The sequence below is a fragment of the Sphaerodactylus townsendi genome, linkage group LG01, assembly GCF_021028975.2.
Source record: "Sphaerodactylus townsendi isolate TG3544 linkage group LG01, MPM_Stown_v2.3, whole genome shotgun sequence".
NCBI classification, from domain to species: Eukaryota; Metazoa; Chordata; class Lepidosauria; order Squamata; family Sphaerodactylidae; genus Sphaerodactylus; species Sphaerodactylus townsendi.
In genome coordinates this window covers 78,656,381-78,682,255 of record NC_059425.1, presented here as the reverse complement: position 1 = coordinate 78,682,255, position 25,875 = coordinate 78,656,381, and the positions used below count along the sequence as shown (strand labels likewise).

At 41.6% G+C, this 25,875-nt stretch overlaps 2 protein-coding genes across 2 annotated transcripts in view; both read left to right on the top strand.

The window, feature by feature from the left end:
* CEBPZ (CCAAT enhancer binding protein zeta) overlaps positions 1-6,643 on the top strand; it is a gene marked incomplete at its 5' end in the record, with an annotated part of 31,084 nt that extends 24,441 nt beyond the window's left edge. Inside the window, 5 exons of the mRNA XM_048505064.1 lie at positions 3,415-3,605; positions 4,850-4,933; positions 5,589-5,650; positions 5,737-5,818; positions 6,372-6,643. Coding sequence (XP_048361021.1) covers positions 3,415-3,605; positions 4,850-4,933; positions 5,589-5,650; positions 5,737-5,818; positions 6,372-6,511 — 559 coding nt within the window. The remainder of the gene's footprint in view (positions 1-3,414; positions 3,606-4,849; positions 4,934-5,588; positions 5,651-5,736; positions 5,819-6,371) is intronic.
* A 4,282-nt stretch (positions 6,644-10,925) lies between these two features.
* LOC125438624 (sulfotransferase 6B1-like) lies at positions 10,926-24,457 on the top strand. The gene is made up of 7 exons (XM_048507091.1): positions 10,926-11,186; positions 13,518-13,630; positions 14,026-14,115; positions 15,926-16,052; positions 16,849-16,943; positions 21,460-21,616; positions 23,772-24,457. Exons 1-7 carry the CDS (start codon positions 10,991-10,993, stop codon positions 23,903-23,905), a joined length of 912 nt encoding a protein of 303 aa, XP_048363048.1. The 5' UTR covers positions 10,926-10,990; the 3' UTR covers positions 23,906-24,457.
* The last annotated feature ends 1,418 nt before the right edge of the window (positions 24,458-25,875 follow it).

Sequence of the window (25,875 nt, the reverse complement as noted above, 5' to 3'; positions counted from 1 at the left end):
TTTATTGCTTGGGTGTCTCAATGTGTCAATGCTGTTGTAAAACTCCCTTAAGAAACAAAATGTCAGTGAAACATATTTATGTCCCTTCCTTTCTGAAATTTGGCCTCATTGGGGGTGGGCTCTGCAAATTAAATTTACTTCTTTGTAGTTTGGTTATTTGTGTAAAACTCCATATCCTCGTGATATATTTCTATCCACTGCCCATTTTGAGGACAGAAAGGGTTTTAAGAATGACTTAAATTGTGTATCTTCCATATGTTAAGTGGCTACAGCAAGTGCTTGCCTGATTTTTTATATTAATGGGGGGGGGGGTCTACTCCTAACCTAGAATAATACAGGAAATTCTTCTGCCATTTTATTAATTTGTTTGGTGGTGAGTAATATGGGAAGAGAGCCTTTTGATTATAAATATACTTTTTCTTCATCTTAAAACAGCTGGTGTATGGTGATGGGAAAGCTGAATTGGGAACCCAGTTCCAGCTCTTTAAAAACCTGCACCTGGCTTGGCCCTTAGAAACGGTGGGATTAACCATCACAGTTTTTCCCCCAGGAATGATCTCACTTGATTGTGGTGGGGTTTCCCCCTTCCTCTCTCTAACCCCATATCAGCTAAACCATCTGGTAGCATAGTACTTCCACCTTCTTGGCCCATAATGCAAAGATAAGTGTTATGTGGTGATCTAACAGACTCATTGTATGTTTCTGTTCCCAGTGCCTCAAATTTCATTCACTTTGAACTGTGTAATGTTAAACAGGAAGACTGAATGGGTTTCTGACTTGTATGAGGGTTTTTATATAATAAGGCTTTAGAAGATTTAATTTCTTAATTGAAAGTTATTCATCAAAATACACACTGTGTACTTTATGTAATCCAATTTCTATAGTGTATTTATATTATTGGAAAAAGTGGGGTGGCTGCAGAACTTGGGGCTCCCTCTTAGTTTTTCCAGGGAAGCCCTTATAAACAAGTCTTGGAACATCATTAATCTTTGGCTCCTATAGCTTGATGTTCAAAGAGCCAGAAATTGTTTTAATGCTAGGAGGAGGAACTGAGGACTTGGTGAGCAAGGAGTTGTTGCTGGTAGAAAATGCCATCAAGTTTCAGCTGACTTATTGTGACTTCATAGGGCATGGGTTCTAAACATAGAATCATAGAGTTGGAAAAGACCACAAGGGCCATCAAGTCCAACCTCTTGCCATTCAGGAACACACAAAGTGCTCCTGACATATGATCATCCACCTCTGTTAAAAAGCTCCAAAGGAGAATACTTCACCACTCTCCGAGGCAGTGAATTCCACTGTCGCACAGCCGTGACAGTCAGAAAGTTCATGAAAATGTTTAGGTGGAATCTCTTTTCGTGCACCTTGAATCCATTACTCTGTGTCTTAATTTCTGAGGTAGCAGAAAACAAGCTTGCTGCCTCTTCAACATGACATCCCATAAAATATTTATACATGGCTATCAAGTCACCCCTTAAGCTTTGCTTCTTCAGACTAAACATCCCCAACTCCCTAAGTCTCTCTTCATAGATGCCATAGTGCCTGCCAGCAACTTTCATGTTACCCACCAAATGCTTTTAGCTAGTGGGTAGGACATCTGATTGGCTGTGCAGATTAAAAGTCATCCTATTAAACAGAGCTTTTGCCTGAAATGTGAAAGTTATTAGTTGTATATGACCTGGATTCCTGACTTTTTGGTTGGTTCTGCCTGTTGCAGCAGCTATTTTGTGACTGGCTCCACCTCCTATGGCAGCCATTTTGTGTTTGTGTCCAGTGTTCTTTGTCAGAATTCCAAAGGTGCTTGCAGGCTCAAAAAGGTTGTGAGCCCTGCTGTAGGGTTTGCAAGTCAAGATATTTTCAGAAGTGATTTCCCATTGCCTGCTTCTGCATAGCGACCCTGGAGTTGCTTGGTGGTTCCCCCATCCAAATAATGACCAGGGCCAACCCTGCTTGACTTTTAAGATCTGGCACAAGATTGGCCTAATTTGAGCCATCCTAGTAAGGGCAGGGAGCCACTCCTAAATATTTTATATGGCTACTACATACTTGTCTGCGTGGACCACTTAGTCATTCTGTTATTTACAGTACCAGCTCAAGAAAAATTTCCTGGGAGAAAGCCCTCTTGAATATACTTCAGTTGGATTCTGAATAGAACTCTTAGGATAGCACTGTTAGTGTGTCTCTTTTAGAGCATTTTTTCCCTATTACTGGAGTTTCATTATTTGAGAAACTGCATATTTCTGTAGTGGCGTTGCTGGTTTTGTCAGTTCAAATTTCATATGGTACTTTAGCTGCATATAGACTTATTTATTTATTTATTTATTATTTAAACTTTTATACCGCCCCATCCCCGAGGGGCTCTGGGCGGTGTACAATATAAAACATAAAAATAAATAAATTATTAAAACCTTTAAAACAGCGATAACAATGGCAGTAATAATAATAGTAGTAATAGAGGTGTCCGGTCAACCCCACTTTTAAAATTCTCCCCAGGAAAGAGGGGGAGGAGGGCGGTGAGTCACATTGGATAGTAGACCCAGATGAAAGGGCCAGCTGGGGGCACCATATCAGCGGCTGGTCTCTCCAAAGGCCCGGCGGAACAACTCCGTTTTACAGGCCCTGCGGAACTCATTAAGGTCCCGCAGGGCCCGAACAGCCGGAGGAAGGGTGTTCCACCAGGCCGGGGCCAGAGCCGTAAAGGCCAGCCGCATCATCGAGGGGCCAGGGACCACTAATAAATTGGCCTCTACTGAGCGAAGAGGTCGTGCAGGGACATATGGGGTGATGCGGTCCCGGAGATACGAGGGTCCCAGGCCGCGTAAGGCCTTGAAGGTCAACACCAGTACTTAGACAGGGTAGGGACTCATAGTAGGGACAGTCAATGACCTGTTTCCTTCCCACTCTTTCTACATGTACAAACAGCATACCAGGTTAGCTTGGCTGCTTTGACTAAGTGAAAGGAAAGGGAAGAATGGAAACACGTATCCACTTGAACTGCCCTGGTTTGCTGCCTAGCAGGCTGCCCAGCTCTGAGTTGGGAAACACATGTTGATTTTTGGGGTGAAGCCCGAGGATGGCAGGGTTTGGGGAGGGGATGGACCGCAGTGGACTGTAACGCTACACAAACCAACTTTCAAAGCAGCTATTTTCTCCAAGCAAACTAAGCTCTGTAACCTGGAGACCATTTGTAATTCCAGGAGATCTCCAGCCACCACCTGGAGACAAGTAACCCTACTGGCTAGGTACATGCTATGTGTGCAAGGGGAGAACATGGCTTCTATTAAGCCTTATAGGGATCACTTAAATAAAAAAGATCATACCCCTGTATATTAATCCTGAATTTCTCATCCAAGCACTTTGAGAGAGGTGGATGTGTGGCCTTCCATTGTAAATGTTTTTTTAATTTATTTCTAGCAATATCAAAAATAGCAGTGGTAAGAAAAACCAAAGTGATGCTGCACACTTGGAAGATTCTGATGTGGATGACTTTGATGACCTTGATGATGAGGAAGTGTCTCTGGATATCATGGATGAAGACTTTGGAGAAGACCTTGATGAAGAAGGGGGAACTTTCATGGATGTGTCAGATGATGACAACAATCCAGGTAAAAATTCCTTTAATGTTAAAATAGATAATCTTATTGAAATTCTAATTTTATATTCCACAGGGAGCTAGCTATTTGTAGGCATATGTAATTATTGCAGTATGATCTTTTTTTAATAGAACTCTCCAGCTATCCCTTCTAATTTGGTATCTTCTGCAAATTTGATTAACATGTCCTGTATTTCATTTTCCAAGTCATGATAAAAATATTGAATATTATGGGGCCCAGGACAGAACCCTGTGGCATCCCACTAGTCACTATTAATGAGCTATTAATGAGCTATTAATGAGCACTCTTTCTGTTCAGCCAGTCAACCAATTACAAATCCATCTAATAGTTGCATTGTCTAGTCCACCTCTTTCCAGCTTACTTGCAAGAATATCATGGGGCACCTTGTCAAAGGCCTTACTAAAATTAAAGTATTCTACATTTACAGCATTCCCTTCATCTACCAAGTTTGTCACTCTATCAAAAAAGAGATAAGATTAGTATGGCATGACTTGTTTTTGAGAGATATGATTAATGGCAAATTTTGATAAATGTATATAATATATGTAACTGTAGCTGTACAAAAATGGTATAATTACATTGCGTGTTCAATTATTCAGGAAGTGTTTACCATTTAATTTTCTGCCTCAATATATTTTTGTTTTTGGTATTCCTGGATTGAAATTTAGGTAAAAAAATCTTTCTACAGACCTGAAAAGGACCATAGGTTTGCAGTAAAATGTGAAAACAAGCATTTTGTTTTGCCATCAAGTCACAGATGACTTATGTGACCTAGTATGGTTTTCAAGGCATGAGCTGTTAAGAGGTGGTTTGCCATTGTCTGCCTCTGCATCATGACCTGGTATTCTTTGGAGGTCTCCCATCCAAATACTTGCCAAGGTTGACTCTGCAAGGTTGACTTCTGAGTTATGCTGAGAAAAAAGGAGTTCATGTAGTTTAAAAAAATGGATTCACTCAGTTGCTGTTGCTAAGCAACCACAGCTTTCCAGGCTGGGTTTCAGTGAGTAAAAAGAAGAGTTGGTTTTTATATCCTTCTTTCCTCTATCTTTAAGGAGTCTCAAAGCAACTTCCCTCCCCTTCCCCACAACAGACACCTTAGGAAAGTAAAACAAATGAATGAGAAAACTCCAATATTCAGTTAAATATTCCAAACAGAATATTCAAGAATTTTCATTATCAGTGTTCTGTTTTACATATTCTGAATCAAGTTTGAATCACTGTTTTTGTGATGATAGATGAAAATGAAGACCAAGTCCGGCCTGTTAATAGTAACAAAGCCAAAAGGACAAAAAATATGGATTTTGCTGGATCATTGGAAGGTAACATCTAGACTTTTAATACCTTTGTGAAGAATATTGAGTCTGGGAAGTATATGGAATGTAATGCGTATGTACTAAGTGTGTACTAATTCAAATCACTACAATTCTGTCTCCTCCCCTTTCAAAATAACAGATAATTTCAAAAAGAACAGAGGTATGAAGCAGCCAGCATGGCTAGATATGAGGACTGAATTACTTTAATGGCATCCTTAGGAATGAGACAGAATTGACTTTGCAGTTCAGTTTCTCTGAATGAATACTATGATGCATTTAAGACTACCTATGGAAAGCTCACCCAGTTAGTTGCTATTTCCATCCAGTTTCTGCTAATGAAAAAATCTTCACTTTCAGTGCAGAGAGATGCAGACTGTAATAAGTGCAACTGAATTAAGAATCCCCTAGGAGTGCAGTTGCACAGGGAAACAACTGTGATCACTCCTGCACAGAAGAAGAAATGTGAAGGCCCTAAGGATGGAAAATCACAATCTAGTGACTTGGTGTAGACAGAATCACAGTTAAGGGATTGCAACTACCACCTTCTCCCTTCTACTTTTAGTACTAACTATGGCAAGCTTAACCTTTGCATAGTCTTCATACTTGGCTTTTTATGTAGAATCCATTGGCAATGGTATCTAATTGTATTTTTTATTTAAAGGATCAAAGGAAAGCAGAAAAAGAAAACTCAGAGATACTGGAATGCTTACTGCAGCAGAAGAAGTATGCCTCACTACAGTTTGTTATCTAATAAAATCCATTTTGTGTGGTAGTATTTGAAACACTAATTGACTTCTCCTTTTTTGAAGTTTGGTTACTTGCTAGATGAAAACACTGGGACCAAGTTTGACAATATTGGGATGAATGCAATGGCCAATAAAGATAATGCAAGTAAGTGACTTTTCATGTTAGATTGTGCGCTGATGACACAACACATAAATTATGTGTTTATGAAATCATGCATTTGGAACTCTTCTGTTTGTACTTGGAAACTGGGAAAGAATTCTGTGTAGACTGTAGAGTATGTGTGATATAGGATTGGATTTCCCACCTTTTTTTACTGACAACTGTAGTGAAACACAGTTCTAATAAAGAGAAGAAATATGTATCCAAAAAACTGGAATGGATTGCTTTAGAACTATAGTGATTTGTAGCATGTACTATAAGATCTGTGGTGTTTGTCTTTATAAAGTTTGATAGTGCCTGCAGTGAAGATATTCAAATTATACATAAAATCAACTTTTGTAGAGTTTATAATATAAAATATGTAGTTTTATTTTGTTTAGTGAAGAAGGACGATACTAAAACTAGTTGATGCTTTATTGATGTCTTTTGAAACTCTTTACTTAGGCAATAGTCTCTGTGCAAAAGCCCAGTCTTGGGTCTTTCAAAGGAAGACCATTTTGCCAACTTCTCTGATTTGCTTTGTGTCTTTCTTCACTAGATTTCAAACAGCTCAAGTGGGAGGCAGAGCGTGACAGGTGGATTCACAATAAAGATGCAAAAAGTATCATCAGGCAGAAAAAGAAGTTCCGGAACAGACTACTGAAAAACTACCACAGAAGCAACAAGAACAGGAAATAGCTATTGCCACTCTTAAAATAAATTCTTTAAAATTATTTCTACTTAGAGCTAGTTTTTTCTGCTCAACCATGTCTCCTGATCTCTTTCTCTACCAGACCATTCATTGCATTTGTAATAAACTGTAAAAATACACACTCAGTTGTTGTTTTCTTTTGAACATCAAATGAATCTTTTTAAAGATACAATTGGTTATGCTTTTATACTAATTCTGAGAGAAAAGCCCTACTATACTTTAATCTGCAGTAGAATGGAGAGGAAAAATTGGGACTTACTAATTATAAGAAGGTAAAACATACCTTCCAGGATAACTGGATATCTCCTGTTCATTTTTTGTCTAAAATCAGATTTTAGTTACAGCAATTACCCAATTCATAAATTTTCTAGTTTTGTTACTACTCATAAATATCTACACTGCCTCCCAAATAAATCTGCTTATTCTATGTATTTATTTAGTGTATTTTTATCCTGCTTTTCATCTGAGGAGTTTGAGGCAGCATGCATGATTCTTCCTGTTTAACTTCAGAACAACCCTGTGAGATAGGTTGGTTTCAGAGAGAGTGCCTCCTCTAAGATCAGCCAGTCAGCTTAATAGCATGTAGGGGTTTGAACTTAGGTTCTCCCTGGGGTCCAGCACTCTGATCACCTGACTCTCATGCATTACAGGCTGTTTCCAGATGACGTAGGTCAAATGTAATTGCAAATGTGGTTTGTATCTCCCTGGTTGATCATTGAACTTCCATACTCATTCTGTGCACACACAAGGCCAGAAAGAACCAAAATTCATTTGCCTCATACTGGACTGTCTTTGTTTCAGCATGCTCCGTTTGGGTCCTAGCACTCACCTAATGGAACTAGGTAGGCCTTAGGATCTAACTGGAGCATTCTAAAACAAAGACAGTCTAGCATGTGGTAAATGAAGTTACAATTTTGTTTTTTTTCTTTGGTGAGACAGAGTATAACTACTTATGTTTTTGTGGCACCCCATAACTTGCTGCTCTGTCTGAACTCCAAATGATATTCTTATGCATTTCCTACAAACAAATATTCAAAACACTGTTTTCTTGTTCCCAGTTGAAAATCCTGGTTTATTGGGAAAGCACATGCTATATGTTGTGGTATGGATCTAATAATAAGCTATGGTTTTCCCGAGAACAGAAATAACCAATTAAAACAAGGTACATTGCTTGAGTATTCCCCATATATGCTCACATCATGGGTTGTCTATGCATCTGAGATGAGCTGATATATGAGATGGGAGAGTCATAGATAGCGTAAGTATTGTAGCAAGCCTTGTCAATACAATACAAATATTCAGCCTAGACAAAACAAGAACTATCTTAAGTCTGTCCCATTGGTCAGAGCTGTGAAATAAAATAAGCATGGTTATTGTGAGGGAGGGGGCTCTCAAAGGCTGGGGTGACAGAGCTTCATAGCATCAGTGTTGGTGTAGTGGGTAAAGACAGGTGGATTCTAATCTGGAGAACTGGATTTGATTCCCACTCCTCCACCTGAATGGTAGAGGCTTATTTGGTGAACCAGATTTGTTTCCGCACTCCTACATTTCTGCTGGGTAACTTTGGGCTAGTCACAGTTCTTCGGAACTCAGTGCCACCACTATGTTGTAAAAAAAAAGGAGAATGTGATTTAATGTACAAGGTTGATTGGTACTAAGCCTTCGACAGTACAAACTGGAAACTATCAAAATTCTTTTGATGACAGATTTTGTAAACAGTTGTTATATTTGACAGAAACTTATTTATCATTACCTTGATTTGTGTCCATTTTGTAATATAGCCAATAGGCTCCACCAACTCAGCAAACTTCCAAGATCAGAACTCCTTTTTTGCCAGAAGAGGATTCATTGTGCAGACAGCTTCCAGTAGATTAAAACTCATTCGCGATCAGGAGAGTATTCAGGCATTATCACAAAATATTAATAGAACAGCCACACTTGTTTTTTCACTATGCTCATTCTCTTGCTCGTCCTCCAGTGCAATCTATACCATTATTTAGTAAAAATGCTCTTCTGTTATTTATATATCAAATGGTGACTCCTGTATTAAGAGTTACCAATAGATTTAATGTACTAATCAGAAATGGACAATGTACTAATGTACTAATCAGAAATGGATGACTAACCATCATAGATGTCCTCCGATAAAAACCGGGTGGTTCCTGGTCCTAAGGACGTTAAACTGACCTCAGCTAGAGCCTTTTCTGCCCTGGCTCCAGCCTGGCTGAATGCTGCCAGCTGACACTAGGACCCTGTTGGACCTCAAATCAAATGAATAATTTTTTTTTAAGTTGTGAAGGGCCGGTAAGACGGTAAGACAGAGATGTTCCACCGGGCTTTTGGTTGAGGCCACCTGTTCAACTGATGCCATCTGCTGCCCACCCAACCACTTACCACCAATGCACATATTATGCCTTCTGTCTTTCCTCTCTTCCTAATCTGCCCCCCCGCTCCCCATGCTTGATCAGCCCTTAGCAAAGGCGCTCTATGAAGGTGAGGATGTTCCTTCATAGGACTGTTATTTCTAGATTTTGCCATCTTTTAGGTTGTGTTGCCATTTTTAGCTTTTTAAGATTAGATGTAGGCTAGTTTTACAAATTCAATATTTAAGTAGTGTTTTAAATATTTTTGTGTGCCACCCTGAGCCTGACTTTGGTTGGGAAGGGTGGGATATATGGTTAATCAAATAATAAGGAATGAATTGTTTATGCCAGGTAACTGGACAGCAGAGGCAAGTACCGCTGAGGATTCAGAGACCTTGCTAAGTCTATTGCTACAATAGTCTAGCAATATTCAGATATTTTAGAGTAGTTCTAAAAAAAGGTGAATGTAATGCCATCAATGACAAAGCAACCTCCCTTGAAAATCCTCATTACTGAAGGCACGTGTGGAAGAAAATAAACTCCACTTGTGAAAATGCCAGGGAGGGGACACATGTGGAACAACCAATTTTAATGCTTGTGGATCCACTGCCAAGAAAATCAGGACTACGTTGAGCATGTGGAAAAGCCCAGTACATTAGACTCTATGGTGCAATGACATCCTTTTTGCCTTTTCTTTGTGCCACGAGATGAACTTTTACCAGGACATAAATGCTTTCTATATATTTAACTTGAGCTGTGTGGATGCTTCAGAATATTTTAAAGTTGCGCTAATAATTGGGGGGTTTTGGGGCGGGAGGGGAGGAGCCAAGAACTCAGCAGTGAAATTTGCTCCCCATACAGTTGAATTAGGAAAATTATTTTGCCCTAGTGTCTCTGCCTCTTAACCCATTGAGTGAGAATGAACTTTTATGCAACATCAGCAGATTACACCTTATTTCATAGCATGCTGCCTGGGGAGAGGGTGGGGACAAAATGCAAAGAAATGGAGCTGGAAGTCCTCAGTTCAATTCTGGCCCTAGCTAAGAAAACCATTCAGCCGTCACTTCACCCCTGGGAGCATCACTGATGTGACCATGAGGCTATAATCCAGACATAATCTCCTGTCCCACATGACCACATCCTTTCTTTGGGACCAATGTACCCTCAAGGGTTCAAGCCTATTTACCTTGGGGCAACGGGTATTTACCTTGGGCAATGGATAGTGATAGTGAAAAACCCCAAACCAGAACATTGCAGGGTTAGTTGCTTCTCTATACAAGCTCACATGTCAACAAAAAAGCTTATCTAAAAGCCTCCTTGGTTAGAGGCAGTGTACCACTTTATTAATGGTAGTAACAAGGACATGGATGTGGGCTTCTCGTTGCATATAGATGACCACCCCTGGAAACAGAAGTGGAACAGACTTTTGATGTTTTGCAGCAAAGCCACTTCTTGTGTATAAATCCATAATAGTGGATCCAGGGGTGGGCAGCCAGGTTTAAAGTTTTAGCTACATCACTGGCTCAAATATACAGTGGGCGCAAGAATTACCTTCCACAAAGACAGGGGGAATCATATGTGACTCGTACTGCTCTTTTCACAAGCTGTTACATAAGAAATTGCGGCTGAAATACTGAATGTTTTCCTTTGCAGTAATACAAAGTAATCTTGAGATGGGAAGTTTTGAAGCAACTGGCTACCAAAGGATGTTATGAAGCCTTTGATCACTCCATGAGAAACTTCCTCTTAAACTTATGCAATGCTGAATATAATATTTTGTTTACTATGTCAAGCCAGCAGTTTCTTTCTTATTTCTCTGTTTGACTTTTCAAACCATCATGGCAACATTGACTGCCTTTTGTGGATTGCTTGCAAAGCGTAAATCCTCTTTTCAGCACCTAGGGTTAGTAAGGTATCTCAGTTTTCTGTTTAGGAGAATAGAAAGGGAGGCGATAAGGAAATTGATCTGGCTGGTTTGTTTGTAAAAGAAATAAAATCCAAAAACCTGGTGCTAAGATTGATTACTCCACCCCTCAAAATATTCTTTTAAGGGCATTTGGTATCCTAACAAAGCTGCACTATCTTACAACAGAAGAAGCAAGCATGACTGACAAAACATTTGTAGACGAAATTGAGAAAGCCCTGGAAAAATCCAAAGGCCTTAATCTCAAGGAGCTTCTGTTTTGCTATCAGGGGACCTGCTATCCCTCTACTGTATGCAGCCCAGAAACATTCCAAGCCCTGGAGAATTTTGAAGCCAGAAAAGATGACTTGGTGTTGGTGTCTTTTCCCAAATGTGGTGAATACAACTTTTAAGTTATTTCCTAGAATCTTAAAGCAATAAAGTGATGAGAAAATGTTTAAATAGTTAAATAGCATTGTGGAAATGGTACGGCAGTTAAACTGCTGATAGTGGCAGATCACTTGGCTTGCAAACTCTTAACTTCTAATTCACTTTAAAGCTACCAATCCTTCCCACCTCTAATTCACCAATGCTCCCCACCTCTGTTCTAGATCACCTCCACAGCTACGATTACAAGTTAACATTAATTTTGCCCAGCTGTAGAGGAAGTATTGAAAAGATCAAGCAGCGTTCTGTGGTAAATTGTTTCAATGGATAATGAAATGTTACATGATTGCTTAAAAGTGCTATCAATGTGTGTCCTTATTAGGCTGATGAGTATCCTATGGGAATGAGGAATGGACTTGGTAGTAATTTAATAAATAAAATTATAAATTTAATAAATAATATATTATAAATTTAATAAATAAATAAATAAATAAATAAATAAATAAATAAATAATGTTCTGTGTGACAATTTAAATAAAAGTGCATAAAGGAAGTGTGATGGGAAAAACCAAGTTGGTACAAAAATAATAAAAATGCATTACATAGTTTTAGCACACTTTCAAATTCAGTTTGGACTAATCCACAAAAACATTGTACTGATATCTTTGTTGTCAATGGATTTCTTATCTTCTGTTTCTTTGTGACTTCTTCTGTCTATACAAATCATATGGTTAATCATAATAAATGTGCCTTTCTTGGAGATTGTTCAGTATTATAAGTTACCACCTGATCATAAAAGACCAACTTAAAAATTTAATGTGTATTAGAATAAAAAATTCAGCCAGTGTAAAATCCTTAACTTAAAAAAATCCTTTAGAGGTACCAAATATTTAAATTGAAATGACATTATTTGTTGGTAATGGAATCAATTGATAAATCAATTGATAATTGATTTGAAATTTAGTTCCATCAATTGTTATGAATGGTTCAGAACTAACATGATATATTTCTGAGGTACAGGAAAACATAATCACGGTGAAGCATTAAACAGAAAGGAGAAAAATTCTCCTGTAAGTGTTCTTGGTTTTGGTTTCCATCCCCTCAATGCCACACTGTTGAGGCCCTTTTTTAAAGAAAAAATATTGGAAATTATTCAGTGAAATATTAATAAAAACATTCTTGCCAGCATTCTGGGACAAAATCATTAGTTGAGACTGTGATAATATTTCTTTCTTGTATAATCTCTACCATTTATACTTCTGCTCCAAATCAGGTACTGTTTGCTAATTTCCACCACTGGTATTAGTGTGTGAGGAAGTGGCTATGTTTTGGTTTTGGTGGGTTTTCTGGGTTGTGTGGCTGTGGTCTGACCATGGCCACACAGCTCAGAAAACCCACCCAAACCAATTGAATCCGGCCGTGAAAGCCTTCGACAATACATTGGCTATGGTTTATTTGTCATTTAAGCTATTTTTTGTAATGTTTTGAAATAGATTGCTTTGACAGCCATCATTGCTGTGGCTCACCTGGAATAATAACAGAAATAATCTGGTCTAGCACTTCCTTAAGCATTGTAAAATGCGCATAGAGTTTCTGTGGGAACCAAGGTTTCCTCATTGTTTCAAATTTGAAACTGCCAGGCACAGGTATCCCCATTGTGTTTGTGCATTAGTCCTTTCTGAACCATCTAATTCAGCTTCAGGTGGGTGCCATGTTGGTATGAAGCAGCAGAAAAAGGTTTGTGTCCGGTGATACCTTTAAGACCAACAAAGTTTTGTTCTTGATATAAGCATGTATCTGCATTCGTACTTCTTCAGATACCCTGAACTAGAAATCAACAACCATTACACACAGGTTGAGGGTGGGTAGGGTGGTATTAATCCAGTCTTACTTAATGCTCAGTTACTTATGCATATTAATCCTGACTAGGGAAATGCCCTCCCAACCCTCTAACTATATGTAATGGTTGGCGACTTCTCTTTCAGTGTATCTGAAGAAGTGTGCATGCACACATAAGATTATATCAAAAATAAAACTCTTTTTTGGTTTTAAAAGTGCCATTAGAATCAAATTTTATTCATCTAAGTCAATTTCCAACAACTGAAGGAATTTGTGTGCTTAAACTTCTATCTATATTAACCAGCCCTGTCTGAGTTTAGTTATGGTTAATGCTGAGGTTGTCAGCGCAGCCTGTGGTAAATGCTTTGATGTAACTAGACATCCTTTCTGTTCCCCCCTATCCAGGTACAGTTTACTTTACACAGCTCAATATTGTGAAAGGACATGCAGGCATTGAAAAACATATGACCTACTGATTTAATAAATCCTTTTTTGTTCCAGGTACTAATTGGCTTATTCAAATTGTGAATGATTTGATTGTCACAACATTGCAAACTAAGCATGAGAATGCAGAATTGCCTTTCATTGAATGTGGAGACCCAGACAAGTTTCAGGTCAGTATATTGCAGGACCTCCCCCCCCCCCACCCACTGCAAATCCAATGCTTCCTGTGCACACAGAAGGTCAGTGGAATGAAGGGCGGCAGTGCTTCTGGAGCAGGCCTACCCAACTTGTGACTTACAAAATTAAAATATTTAATGACCCCTTTATAGCAGCCCATCGAGAACTCACAAGCCATCCTGGTTTGGTTGCCTATCTTGGACTGCAAATACAGGGTGGTTATTAAGCATCATCAAGCTGTGATAATTGCATTCAGTTTGGTGGGTCACCAGGCTTGTTCTATAGAATCCAAATGCCTTTGCATTGGTATGTGAATACTGTGTATGGGAACATAAAGCACATTGCTGTTGTATATGTACAATTATATTACTTTTCTGTTTTTAAAAAGAGGATGAAACAGTTTCCATCTCCAAGGATTGTGGCCACTCATCTCAATTACAACCGGCTTCCAAAGTCCATCTTTGAAAATAAAGCCAAGGTATGTGACTGATTCATTTACAGAATTCATTAGGTGAAATTTACAACATTAATTCATATCATGGGGAAGTGAAAGCATGTGGGTATGGGCTGGTGTGGAGTAATGGTATGAAAGTGACAGAAGTGGTTCTTCCCATTTTCTGCCTTGAGCCATTTGAGACAGAAAAATACTGTGAGAAATTCAAGCTGTTTCCACCCCTGTTGAGGGTAATACCTGATGTCTGTTAAGCTGTGGGGATAAATTGTCATGTTTCTGGCAGTGGCTATTAGTACACAAGTGGTTAAGTGGTAGGGGAGCTTTAAGCTGTAGACTGGATCAGCCACATTGCAAGGAGAAAATATACATTGCTTCATAGGAATTAATGCTACAAAGGGTAGGCATGCCAAGCCCCCACCCTGCCCACAGAGACATGGCCCCCACCTCTCTGAGCCCTGCCCCCGGCATCAGTGTTTATAAAAGCAGCTCCTGGAGGATGGGGGACGGCAGTTGCTTTTGCTCTCCCCAGAGGAGAGGGCAGAAGGGGCTGCTAACTGGGAGCTGGGAGTGGGGGAGCAGAGCCAGTGAGGGGGGGGGTTCCTTGGTCCCGCCCATGCCAATGATGACATGGGCGGGGCTGAGGTCGCCAAGATGACAAGGCAGCAGGAAGTCTTCCATCTTCCTGGTTACGTGGGGAGGGGGTCAATTTTGCACTCTCACGTGACCAGATTAGTGGCGTCTGGGACAGAGGGTACCCCTCGTCCCTAGGCAAATATGCCACTGCTCAAGATGTGTCCTTATTCAGTAAAACACCTGCTTCCAGAGAGTGAGCAACAGAGCTAATAGCAAGCCCCACCTCTCAGAAGCCTGGAGCAGGCACATGGCCAGAACAAAGAATACAAGAAAAAATCCCCTGTTTAAAACACACTGTTAAAAGATTAAAAGATTTGGCTTTGAGAAAAGCCCTCCAAAAAGAAAAAGCAGAACTCACCTAGTGCTGTCTGCCCCACTTCTCCTCTCCACTGCTACTCCTCTCCACTGCTTCCAAAAAGAAAAACCAGAGTTCACCTAGTGATGTCTGTCCCACTTCTCCTCTCCGTGCTACTCCTCTCCTCTACTCCTCCTCTCCTCTCAAGGTTACCCACCAAGCGTCTGGCAGAGTAGGGTTCTGAATCTGGGTCTCTCAGATTCTACTCTGGCATCTAACCACACGACACCATGCTCGCACAATGCACAGTTTTCTACATATATATATATATATATTTAAGTCCCATAATCCCCCCAGGGAGCTCATGGTAACATACATTGTTCTTCTATTCTTTGGTTGATCACCACAACAACTTTGTGAAGTAGATTAGGCTGAGAGATGATCTCTCTGTTCAGGAAGTTTCTCATGTGCTAATCTCAGCTTTCTGACCACTATACTTTGCTGGCCCATAGTTTATGAAATATTGTTAATCACTGTCCAAAGAATGCGGCTGGGGCACCCCCATGAAACTGATAGAGCCTCGATGGTCAGATTCTGTGTGCAGAATATCTGCTTATACATCTGGGGATTGGGTGGTATACCAAATCCAATTACTTACTTACTTATACCTGATTTTCTGCTCCCCCTGCTTTTTAGGGAGGCAAAATCAAACAGGAGAGGGCGCCCAAGATTGTGCTTGCTGAGGAATCTCATGGACTTAACCATGGCTATCATTTTGACCTGATGCAAGAATTACTCACTTCTACCTGTAGCTGACACCTAAGACACCTAGAGCAGACTATGAAATGGTGGTCTTGTTGTTGAGCAGGCAAGTTAAAAATTGTTGTCCTGTTTATCTCATTCCAGATACTGGTGATGTTTCGAAATCCTAAAGATACAGCTGCATCGTTGTACCATTTTCATAATAATGCTCCAAGCGTTCCAAGTTATGACTCTTGGGAGGAGTTCTTTTCAGAATTTATGAATGGGAAAGGTACTCTTCGTTACTCTTGTATGATTTGGGAGTTTACAATCTCAGGAAAAATGTATTAAGATGACTACATTACCTATCTGATCTGTTTGCTTCCCCTAGCAGGGGAAGAGTTGGGCTTTGTAGCAGTTATGATTTTCCTTGCAAAGGAGAAGGGAATGTATTCTGAAGTGGAGACATCTGCACCTTTTCATCCACTGTGCTTTGATTGATACATCTATCTGAAAAAGATTATAGATTTGAAAAGAGTTGAAAATACTATGCTAGAAATATTGCTGTTTGGGATTTGTTTTGTCATATTGTTACATTTGGTCAAACATGGTTTTGAACCACTACAAAATCCGGCAAAACCTGTTTGCCGGAGAAAGACTAGGATTAATGTACACACTAGGAGCAATGATGACTTTATTGTATCATATTCAGTACTCTGAAAAATCTGTTATCTGTCTCCAAGTTGAATGGCAAGCATACAGAATATTTTCTTAAAGAGCTGACTTGTATCATGAGTTGGGAAAAACTGTCAAGATTCTTATAGTGCAATCCTGGGCAGAATTGCTCCAGTGTAAGTCCTTTAAAATGATGGCTTAGACTGGAATAACTCTTCCTAGGATTGCACTTAGTGATTCTCTTTGAGAATAGTAATCAACTCTCTTTCCTTCTGAGTGGCTATGACTCTTATGGGGTATGAAAGGATAGAGTGCCCCCACAACAAAAGCTTTTTAGTAATAGTCTACTGTTAAGGATGTGGCACCTTCCAGTAGTAATAAAATTATTTTGACACATTGTCTTCAATCTGTAGTGGTCTGGGGATCTTATTTTGACCATGCCGTTGCATGGAACAAACACATCGATGATGAAAATGTTCTGCTGCTGACCTATGAAGACTTAAAAGAGGTGGGCTTATTCATATTTATTAGCAAGGGATATCTTACTTCCTAATGCTAAAGGGCCTGACTTGCAATCACAAGGGGACCAGGTCAGGATCCAGAGCTTAACTTGAAGCAGAGCTCACCTAATTTGATAGGTTGAATATGTACACAATAGAAGATTATACAACAATAAAGTATCATAATGTGATATAGCCAGTAAAAACAGCCTGCAAAATAGTAATAACTTATTTATTTATTTTTGAGTTTTTTATACTGCCCTACCCCCGAAGGGCTCTGGGCGGTGAACAACAAATTAAAACATACAATTAAATCCATTTAAAATAAATACAGCGATCAACATATAAAAACAGCATCGGCAACGAAGTCCGTATTAAAAACCTTCCTGAAGGGAGGGGGAGAGGGGTCCCATAGATGGTAAAGGGACCCCAGTACAGGAAACTAGAATGGAGGGGGGAGGGAGGGGAGGGGGCGCATCAGCGTCCGGACACTCCAAAAGCCCGGTGGAACAGCTCCGTTTTACAGGCCCTGTGGAACTCACCAAGATCCCGCAGGGCCCGGACAGCTGGAGGAAGGGGGTTCCACCAGGCAGGGGCCAGGGCCGTAAAAGCCCTGGCAGGGGTGGAGGCCAGCCGCATCATGGAGGGGCCGTGGACTAGCAGCAGATTGGCCTCTGCTGAGCGCAGAGGCCTAGAAGGGACATATGGGGTAATGCGGTCCTGAAGGTACGAGGGTCCCAGATCGCGTAAGGCCTTAAAGGTCAACACCCATACCTTGAAGATGATCCGGAACTCAACTGGGAGCCAATGCAGGCGACGCAGCACAGGTTGGATATGATCACGAAAGGGGCCCCTGTGAGCAGGCTGGCCGCCACATGTTGGACCAGCTGTAACTTCCGGATCAAATGCAAGGGTAGGCCCGCGAAGAGCGAGTTACAACCTGGAGGTGACTGTCGCATGGATCACCATGGCCAGGTCAGTGTGGGAGAGGAAGAGAGCCAGCCGCCGGGCCTGACGAAGATGGAAGAATGGAAGCCTGGGTTGTATGGGCCACCTGGGTCTCCATTGAAAGGGACGAATCCAGGTGGACCCCCAGGCTGCGAACGGAGGAGGTCCCACACCGGCGGCTGGAAGTTCCCAACCTCGCTCCCACGGCCAAGCCAAAGGATCTCCGTCTTCGATGGATTAAGTTTTAACCTGTTTTAACCTGCTCTGCTGCAACCAACCAGCGACTGCCTCCAAACAAAGCTGTAGAGCTGCAGGGGCAGCGACCGTTCCCCGCTCTATCAACAGAATGAGCTGAGTGTCATCGGCATATTGATGGCAGATCAGCCCAAAGCTCCGTACCAGCTGAGCAAGGGGTCGCATATAGATGCAAATACAAATCTTTTAACTTGATTATTAGCCACCTAGAGAGCTCTGTATAAGGTGAATAAAATAGTCATAAAATAAATGAATAAATAAAATCATTGTTCACTAAAATATGGGTAAATAGAATAATTTAATTTGGCACCTAAAACTTGATAGAATAGCTGCCAGGTGAAAATCTCTGTGTGTGGATGTTTCATAAGTGGGATGCCATCATATAAAAAATCTTTTTGGCAACCCCCCCACAAAACAAAACAACCCCCCCCCCCGTGATTACTGTGACAAACTAGATTTTTAAAGAAAGCAAAAAGAACAAGCCCAGTTATAAAGATCTGGCAGCTTTATTTTTGTTGCGCCGCAACTGTGACAGCAGAACTATTTTGTTAGGAGGATTACCCTCAAAACCTATGCTAATGGCAAGAACTGTGTAAATTTTCTTACCAAATAAATTGGTGTTCCTTGAGTGTGTGGGTCAGGGGAAACGGTGCATCCCATGCTCCTCTGACTGTTGCAATCCTCATGCATCTTCTTCTTCACATCTCTGTAGCATAGTTGTAATTGTATGTATTGTTACAACTGCAGGGGGTGGGGACGGAGGTGATGAGGGAACTTACTAGCATCAAACTGAGGTCTAGCCCCTATGTAAGCAGCAACGTACTGATGTCACTTCCTGCAGTTGCCGGAAGTGGGAACAGTCTAGTGTCTGGGCAAAAACTTTATGGTGGAAGCTGTTTTTACTAGGGAGTTTGAGGTCGAATAACAGAGTTTCCATGTCATTCGCAATGTGATTATGTCCCTTCTGATGAGTGCTGGAAATGATGTCGACACGTCAATGACTATGTGAGGGTTAGGCCTTATTTTGATCCTGGCAAGACTTCTGCTGGCCAGCTGAATGGTGCTGGGGGGAAGAAACCCTATGTATTGTATACCATATAATCAGTATGTATTTGTGGACCTCCTTGTGTCTACATTGTCAGAATATACTCATGAGCCTTAGTTACCAGGCATGCCAGATCAAGAATCACAGTGCTTGAGGAGAAGGGGCTTCAGCATTCCCTCTGTGCCATTTTCCCATCCTGAAATGGCCAAGTGTGGGCCACTATTTGCCCACTTGAGGGCTCCGTTTATACTGACAGGGTACGTGAAGGTTTCCTCAACCAGGCAAATAGTGCTCGTCGAAGGCTACTTTCAGTCTTAAAATGGTGCAGATGGAAGGCACATAAAATGGTGTAGATGGAAGGCATGAGCACCTTCTCTTAGTTAATTACATCCCCAATGTAAATGGAGCCTGCACTTTTGGGAACTGAATTCCTGGTGAGAAACTTGTAAAGGCATCTCTGATTGGCAATCCATAGGGTGGACCTGGACCCAAGAAACATTTAATTAATTAATTAATTAATTAATTAATTAATTAATTTGTATACTGCCCTCCCCCAAAGGGCTCAGTTATAAAAATTAAAAACAACTAACAATCAGTACTCAATAAGTAAGGACCATAAAAACGTTACAGATGGCTTTAAAACTCCCACCCCTTCCCCTTACTTCTACCCACAGGAGGCCAGATGTTTATTATGTGGCAAGATGTTGATATTATCCCAGCTGACCAAATGCCTGGCGGAACAGGTCCGTTTTGCAGGCCTTGCGGAAACTCTGTAAGTCCCTCAGGACCCTGATCTCATCTGGGAGCCTGTTCCACCAGGTAGGGGCCAGGGCTGTAAAAGCCCTGGCCCTTGTAGAGGCCAGCCGGATCGCCTTGGGGCCAGGGATCACCATCAGGTCCACCTCCAATGAGCGGAGGGGCCTAGAGGGGCGATACATGGAGAGACAGTCCATCAGATATGCAGGTCCGAGGTCACAAATGGCTTTAAAGGTCAGAACCAAAACTTTAAACATGATCTGGTACTCCATTAGCAGCCAGTTTAGCTGATATAGGACCAGCGTAATCTGGTCCCTAGATGTTGTCCCTGAAAGGAGCCTGGCTGATGCATTTTGCATGAGTTTCAATTTCCGGATCATGGCTAAAGGTAAGCCTGCGTAGAGCGAGTTACACTTATCCAGTCTAGAGGTGACCGTGGCATGGATCACAGTGGCCAGGTCAGGACGGGAGAGATACGAGGCCAGTTGCCGTGCCTGTCGCAGATGGTAAAAAGCCACCTGGGCTGTCCGGGTGACCTGGGCTACCAGCAATAAAGATGGATTCAGGATCACCCCAAGGCTCTTGGTGGACGAAACTAACTGCAACGTCTTGCCATGAAGCGTAGGCAGGCCAAAAGCCACCGACACTCCCCCCGGCCCAGCTACAGGACCTCCATCTTTGTAGGATTCAACTTCAGCCAACTCACACTCAATCAACCAGCCACAGCATCAAGACAATGTTGGAGAGCATCAGGGGCTGAGGTCAGGTGGCCCTCCATTGTGAACAGGAGTTGGGTGTCATCCGCATATTGGTGATACCGCAGCCCAAAACTCCAAACCAGACTTGCTAAGGGATGCATGTAGATGTTAAAAAGCATTAGGGAGAGTTTCGCTCTTTGTGGCACCCCACATACAATGGGGTGTCACTTGGAGATCTCACTCCCTGACACTACCTGCTGTCCCTGGTCCCGGAGGAACGAGGTCAGCCAGTTCAAGGCTGAACCCCGAACCCCGATACCAGTGAGGCAGTGGACCAAAAGGGCATGATCTACTACATCGAACGCTGTGGTGAGATCTAACAATACCAGCAGCGCCAAACCACCTCTATCCAAGTGCAGTCGGAGATCGTCCACAATGGCAAACAAGACCGTCTCGGTCCCATGTCCAGCGCAGAAGCTGGACTGGAAGGGATCCAATACATTTGCATGAACATGAACTTAAACTCTATGTATGATAGATAGCTCCTTAGTGACTCTGACATGATTAGGCCAGGGAAGGCACTGATTATGACTTTGTGCTCTAAATCCAGTACTGAGACACAATCTACTAGCCTTACAATGGGCAATGAACTGTACTTGCTACCTTGACATGCATTTTAATTGAATTTTATATTTTGACTGTATTTTCATTGTTTCAATGTTCCAATGTTTTTTATGTTTGCTGCCTTGTAACCCCTGATTGGGTGGTAAGGCAGCATGAAAATATTTTAAATAAGTAAATGTACCACTACATTGCTTTCAGGACTTGCTTACTGGAGTCAAGCAAATTGCTGAGTTTTTTTGTTTTGCTCCTACGCTGGAGCAAAGTCAGGCAATTGCAGATAGAGCTTCTTTCCAAGTGGTGAGGGAGAGATCAAAGGAGACGCATGGTGCAGCTGGTCCACTCATCTTCCGGAAAGGTAAGCTTTTAAAAAAAGGGTAGTTAGTAATACTGTTCTCTGACTCCCCCTCCCCCACCAGCATGATTTGTAGCATCAGATGATGAGCAATCTTCCATTTTCTTATGATTATACATAACCTATCTACTGAAAATGACTTTTTTGTTATCTGCATAAGGGTTATGCCTGTTTTTAAGGTTATATTTGACAGGCTATTCTGTGTTCTCATCACTTGTAATACTGTAATGCTTTAAAAGGAAAGGTGAGATAAAGCAGAGGATATCCATCCTCAGAATTTCTGCAGCAGGTCTTGAGAGTAAGCAAATTGTAAATTGGCCCACAATTACCACGTTATACAGTGGGATGGAATATTATAGTTTAGTACATATGTGATGTCAACCCTTGGTTTGGTGCTATGTCAACAGGGTTGAAAGAGCTGTGGACGCACACATATGATTATTTCTCCGTTCCCCATATAGGACCCTGATCCAAACAAAATATCACAACAAAACAAATCACTTGGCTGACTGTTATTATGAAACTATAATAATAAATTCAATAATAGATTCATCCTGTCTGTCCATCTGTCCATTTGCAGCAGGCATAACTCATCAGAGAGTAAAACCAGGAGACTCAAAATTGACTACCAGCTTCAGGATAATTGTGGGAGTTTCAGTACCAAAAATGAAAGGAATATCCTTGTCCAGGTTATCTTGAAACACTCCCTCCACCCCCCAATCCTATCTATATATATAAAAAGCTAACAGTGACTTTGTTAGTCATGCCCTAACGCTGAAACGGCTGGACGGATCACCCCCAAATTTTCACATGACGTTCCTTCCTGTTGCGGGCAGGTAATCGGACCTTCAAATCACCAAAAGTCCATACCTGAGCCAGGTAAAATGTCTTTTTCCTGGCGCACCAGGCCATGAAGCTGGCTGTATTTAACTGTCAGCCTTAGAATGTTCGTGCAGCATGTCTGTGGCCTGAGGGGTTGGTATGCCCTTAGAATGTTCGTGCAGATGGCCAGAGATGAGCATTGAAAACAGTAAATAGGTAATACTGTTAAGTAATATGAGTGGAAGTGAAACACATACACACTTTGCTGTGTGAGACGTCAGGTGGGGTTCCCCCCCCTCACACACAGGTAACTTTCACTCTCTGTGCCTCACCCACTGCTACTGTGCTCCGATATTCCTACACCCCTAGTGACTGCAAGCAGAACTACATTGCAAAGAAAATAAATGGAATGGCATTGGGCTGAATAGAGCATGAGGCTGGCTTTAGGGTCCCCGAAGCTCACTCCTCCCTCGACTTCTGTCCCCCCAGTCTTCCCCTCTTAGAGGCCCAGCTTAATGGTAGAAAACCTGCTTTGCATACAGATGTTCCTCACTTCAGTCTTTGGCATCTAGGCTTGCTTGCTTGTTTTTTGCAGTCAAGCCACAGCTGACTTATGCTGACCCCCACCCCGGGTTTTCAAGGCAAGAGATCTTCAGAGGTAGTTTGCCATTGTCTGTGACTGTGTCATGACCCTAATATTTTTTGGAAAGCTCCCATCTAAATACTAGTCAGGGTCAGGGCTGAGAGTGTGTGACTGGCCCAAGGTCACTCAGCAAGCTCCCATGGCACAAGTGGGGATTTGAACCTGGTTTTCCCAGGTCCTAGTCCAACACATTAATCACTACACCATGTTGTGATGTGAAAGACCTCTGCCTGAAACCCTTGAGAACTACTGCCAGTCTGAATGCTGACCTTGATGGACCAGTGGTCTGATTTAGTATAAGACAGCTTCATATGTCTAGGTGAGGCGATACCTTTGAACCGAGCCATTGGGCCTTGAAGTACTGTTTCTACATACTTGCATGCATACATGTGCCTACACACACTCACAAAACCATGCTTTCTCTATCACTTGCACTTTGATGGTACCACAGTATGGTACCATCAAGCAGCATGCAAGCAAAACCAAGGACTTGGTAGTGAAGAGACCTTGTGAATTTCTTGTTATGTTCAGATCCTTCTCATCTCCCAATTCAAGCAAGTTGGGTGGTTTTTTTAAATGCCTAGTTACCTTAAAGTTATGAAGCTATTACATTGCTCTTGATTGTCAAATTACCTATATGGTCAAAATTTCCTTCACTGCAACCCCCACCCCCCAATTTTGTCTTTGTTCTAGGTATAGTAGGTGATTGGAAGAGCCTTTTCAATGAAACACAAAACCAGAAAATGGATGCAAAATTTAAGGAGTGTTTAGCAGGAACAAAACTGGAAGCAAAACTTAAGTACGATGTGTACTGCAAAGCCGGCTGAATGTGTGAAGAGGTTCATTTTCATTAACATTTTCTTTCATATGCGCAAGAAAAACCAAAATCAGAACACACATTTCTCTGTGGCAGTTTTCAGAGACCTGCAATACTCTGTAGTGTCAGATTTCTAGGATGCATTTTTCTTAAGTTGGGCCTTAAGAAGATACTCAGTAGAGCACTGGATAACCTGTACCTTCCAGAGAGACTAGGAATATCTCCATCACGGAAAAGAAGGTGATGATGAGTAGGACAGAGAGGTGTCAACTTGTAGATTTTGCCTGTTTCTCTGAGAACCAGCAAGAGGGGATAAAGCTGCAGTTCTTCCTCTGATGTTCTTCCACAGGCTGCTTTTAACCATTCTGTGTTTCCACGTGCTGCAGACAAATTACTGTTGACTACTGCAGTCGAGACAGCTAGGGGATAAAACCTGTGGAGGAATAATAGAATCATACAGTTGGAAGAGACCCCAAGGGCCATCAAGTCCAACCCCCTGCAATGCAAGAGCACACAATCAGAGCACTCCTGACAGTTGGCCATCCAGCCTCTCTTTAAAAACCTCTACAGAAGGAGACTCCATTGCACTCTGAGGTAGTGCATTCTGCTGTCGAACAGCCTTTACTGTCAGGAAGTTTTTCCGGATGTTTAGATGGAATCTCTTTTCCTTCACCTTCAACCCATTACTCCTGGCTCTAGTCTCTGAAGCAGAATAAAAAAAGCTTGCTCCCTCACCAACATGACATCCCTTCAAATATCTAAATATGGCTGTCATGTCACATGGCTGTCATATCCAGCTCCCTAAGTCTCTCCTTAGGGAGCCACTCACATGGCTGTCATATCCAGCTCCCTAAGTCTCTCCTTGTAGGGCATGGATTTTAGACCATTTACCATTTTGGTTGCCTTCCTCTAGACCCATTCCAGCTTGTCAACATCCTTCTTGAATTGTGGTGCCCAGAACTGTACATAATATTCCAGGTGAACTCTAACCAATGCAGAATAGAGAGATACAATTACTTCCCTCGATCTTGACACTATACTCCTATTGAGGCAGCCCAAAACTGCATTGGCTTTCTTGGCCATCACATCGACTCCCAAATCCCTTTTGCATGTAGTATTGTGAAGCCAGGTGTCACCCATCCTATATCTGTGTGTTTCATTTTTTTCTGCCAAAGTGTAATATCTTACATTTCTCTCTGTTGAAATTCATTTTGCTTGTTTTGGCCCAGTTCTCTAATCTGTCCAGGTCATTTTGAATTCCAAAACATAAGGACATAAGAAAACCTGCTGGATCAGATCAGAGTCCATCTATTCCAGCACTCTGCTACTTGTAGTGGCCCACCAGATGCCTTTGGGAGCTCACATGCAGGATGTGAAAGCAATGGCCTGCTGTTGCTGCTGCTCCCAAGCACCTGGTCTACTAAGGCATTTGCAATCTGAGATCAAGGAGGATCAAGATTGGTACCAATCTTTAAGAAAGGGTCTAGGGGGGACCCAGGAAATTACAGGCCAGTCAGTTTGACATCTGTTCCTGGTAAATTAGTAGAATCTATCATTAAAGATAAAATTATTAAACATGTAGAAAAGCAAGACCTGCTGAGGAAGAGTCAGCATGGCTTTTGTAGAGGCACGTCCTGTCTTACAAACTTACTAGAGTTCTTTGAGGGTGTAAACAGACATGTGGATAAGGGGGAACCAGTGGACATTGTCTACTTGGATTTCCAAAAGGCTTTTGACAAAGTTCCTCACGAGAGACTGTTGAGAAAACTCAGCAATGAAGGAATAAGAGGGGAAGTCCTCCTATGGATTAAAAACTGGTTGAGGAACAGGAAACAAAGGGTGGGTATAAATGGGAAGTTCTCACAATGGAGAGATGTAGGGAGTGGTGTCCCCCAAGGATCTGTATTGGGACCGGTGCTTTTTAACTTATTCATAAATGACCAGGAAGTAGGGGTGGGTAGCGTGGTGGCCAAGTTTGCA

Excerpts from the sequence above, each read along its gene's own strand:
- LOC125438624 (XM_048507091.1), top strand. The coding sequence starts at position 10,991 with ATGACTGACAAAACATTTGTAGACGAAATTGAGAAAGCCCTGGAAAAA. Across the intron at positions 13,631-14,025 it reads GAGACCCAGACAAGTTTCAG|AGGATGAAACAGTTTCCATC; the intron begins GTCAGTATATTG and ends GTTTTTAAAAAG. Across the intron at positions 16,053-16,848 it reads AGAATTTATGAATGGGAAAG|TGGTCTGGGGATCTTATTTT; the intron begins GTACTCTTCGTT and ends TTCAATCTGTAG.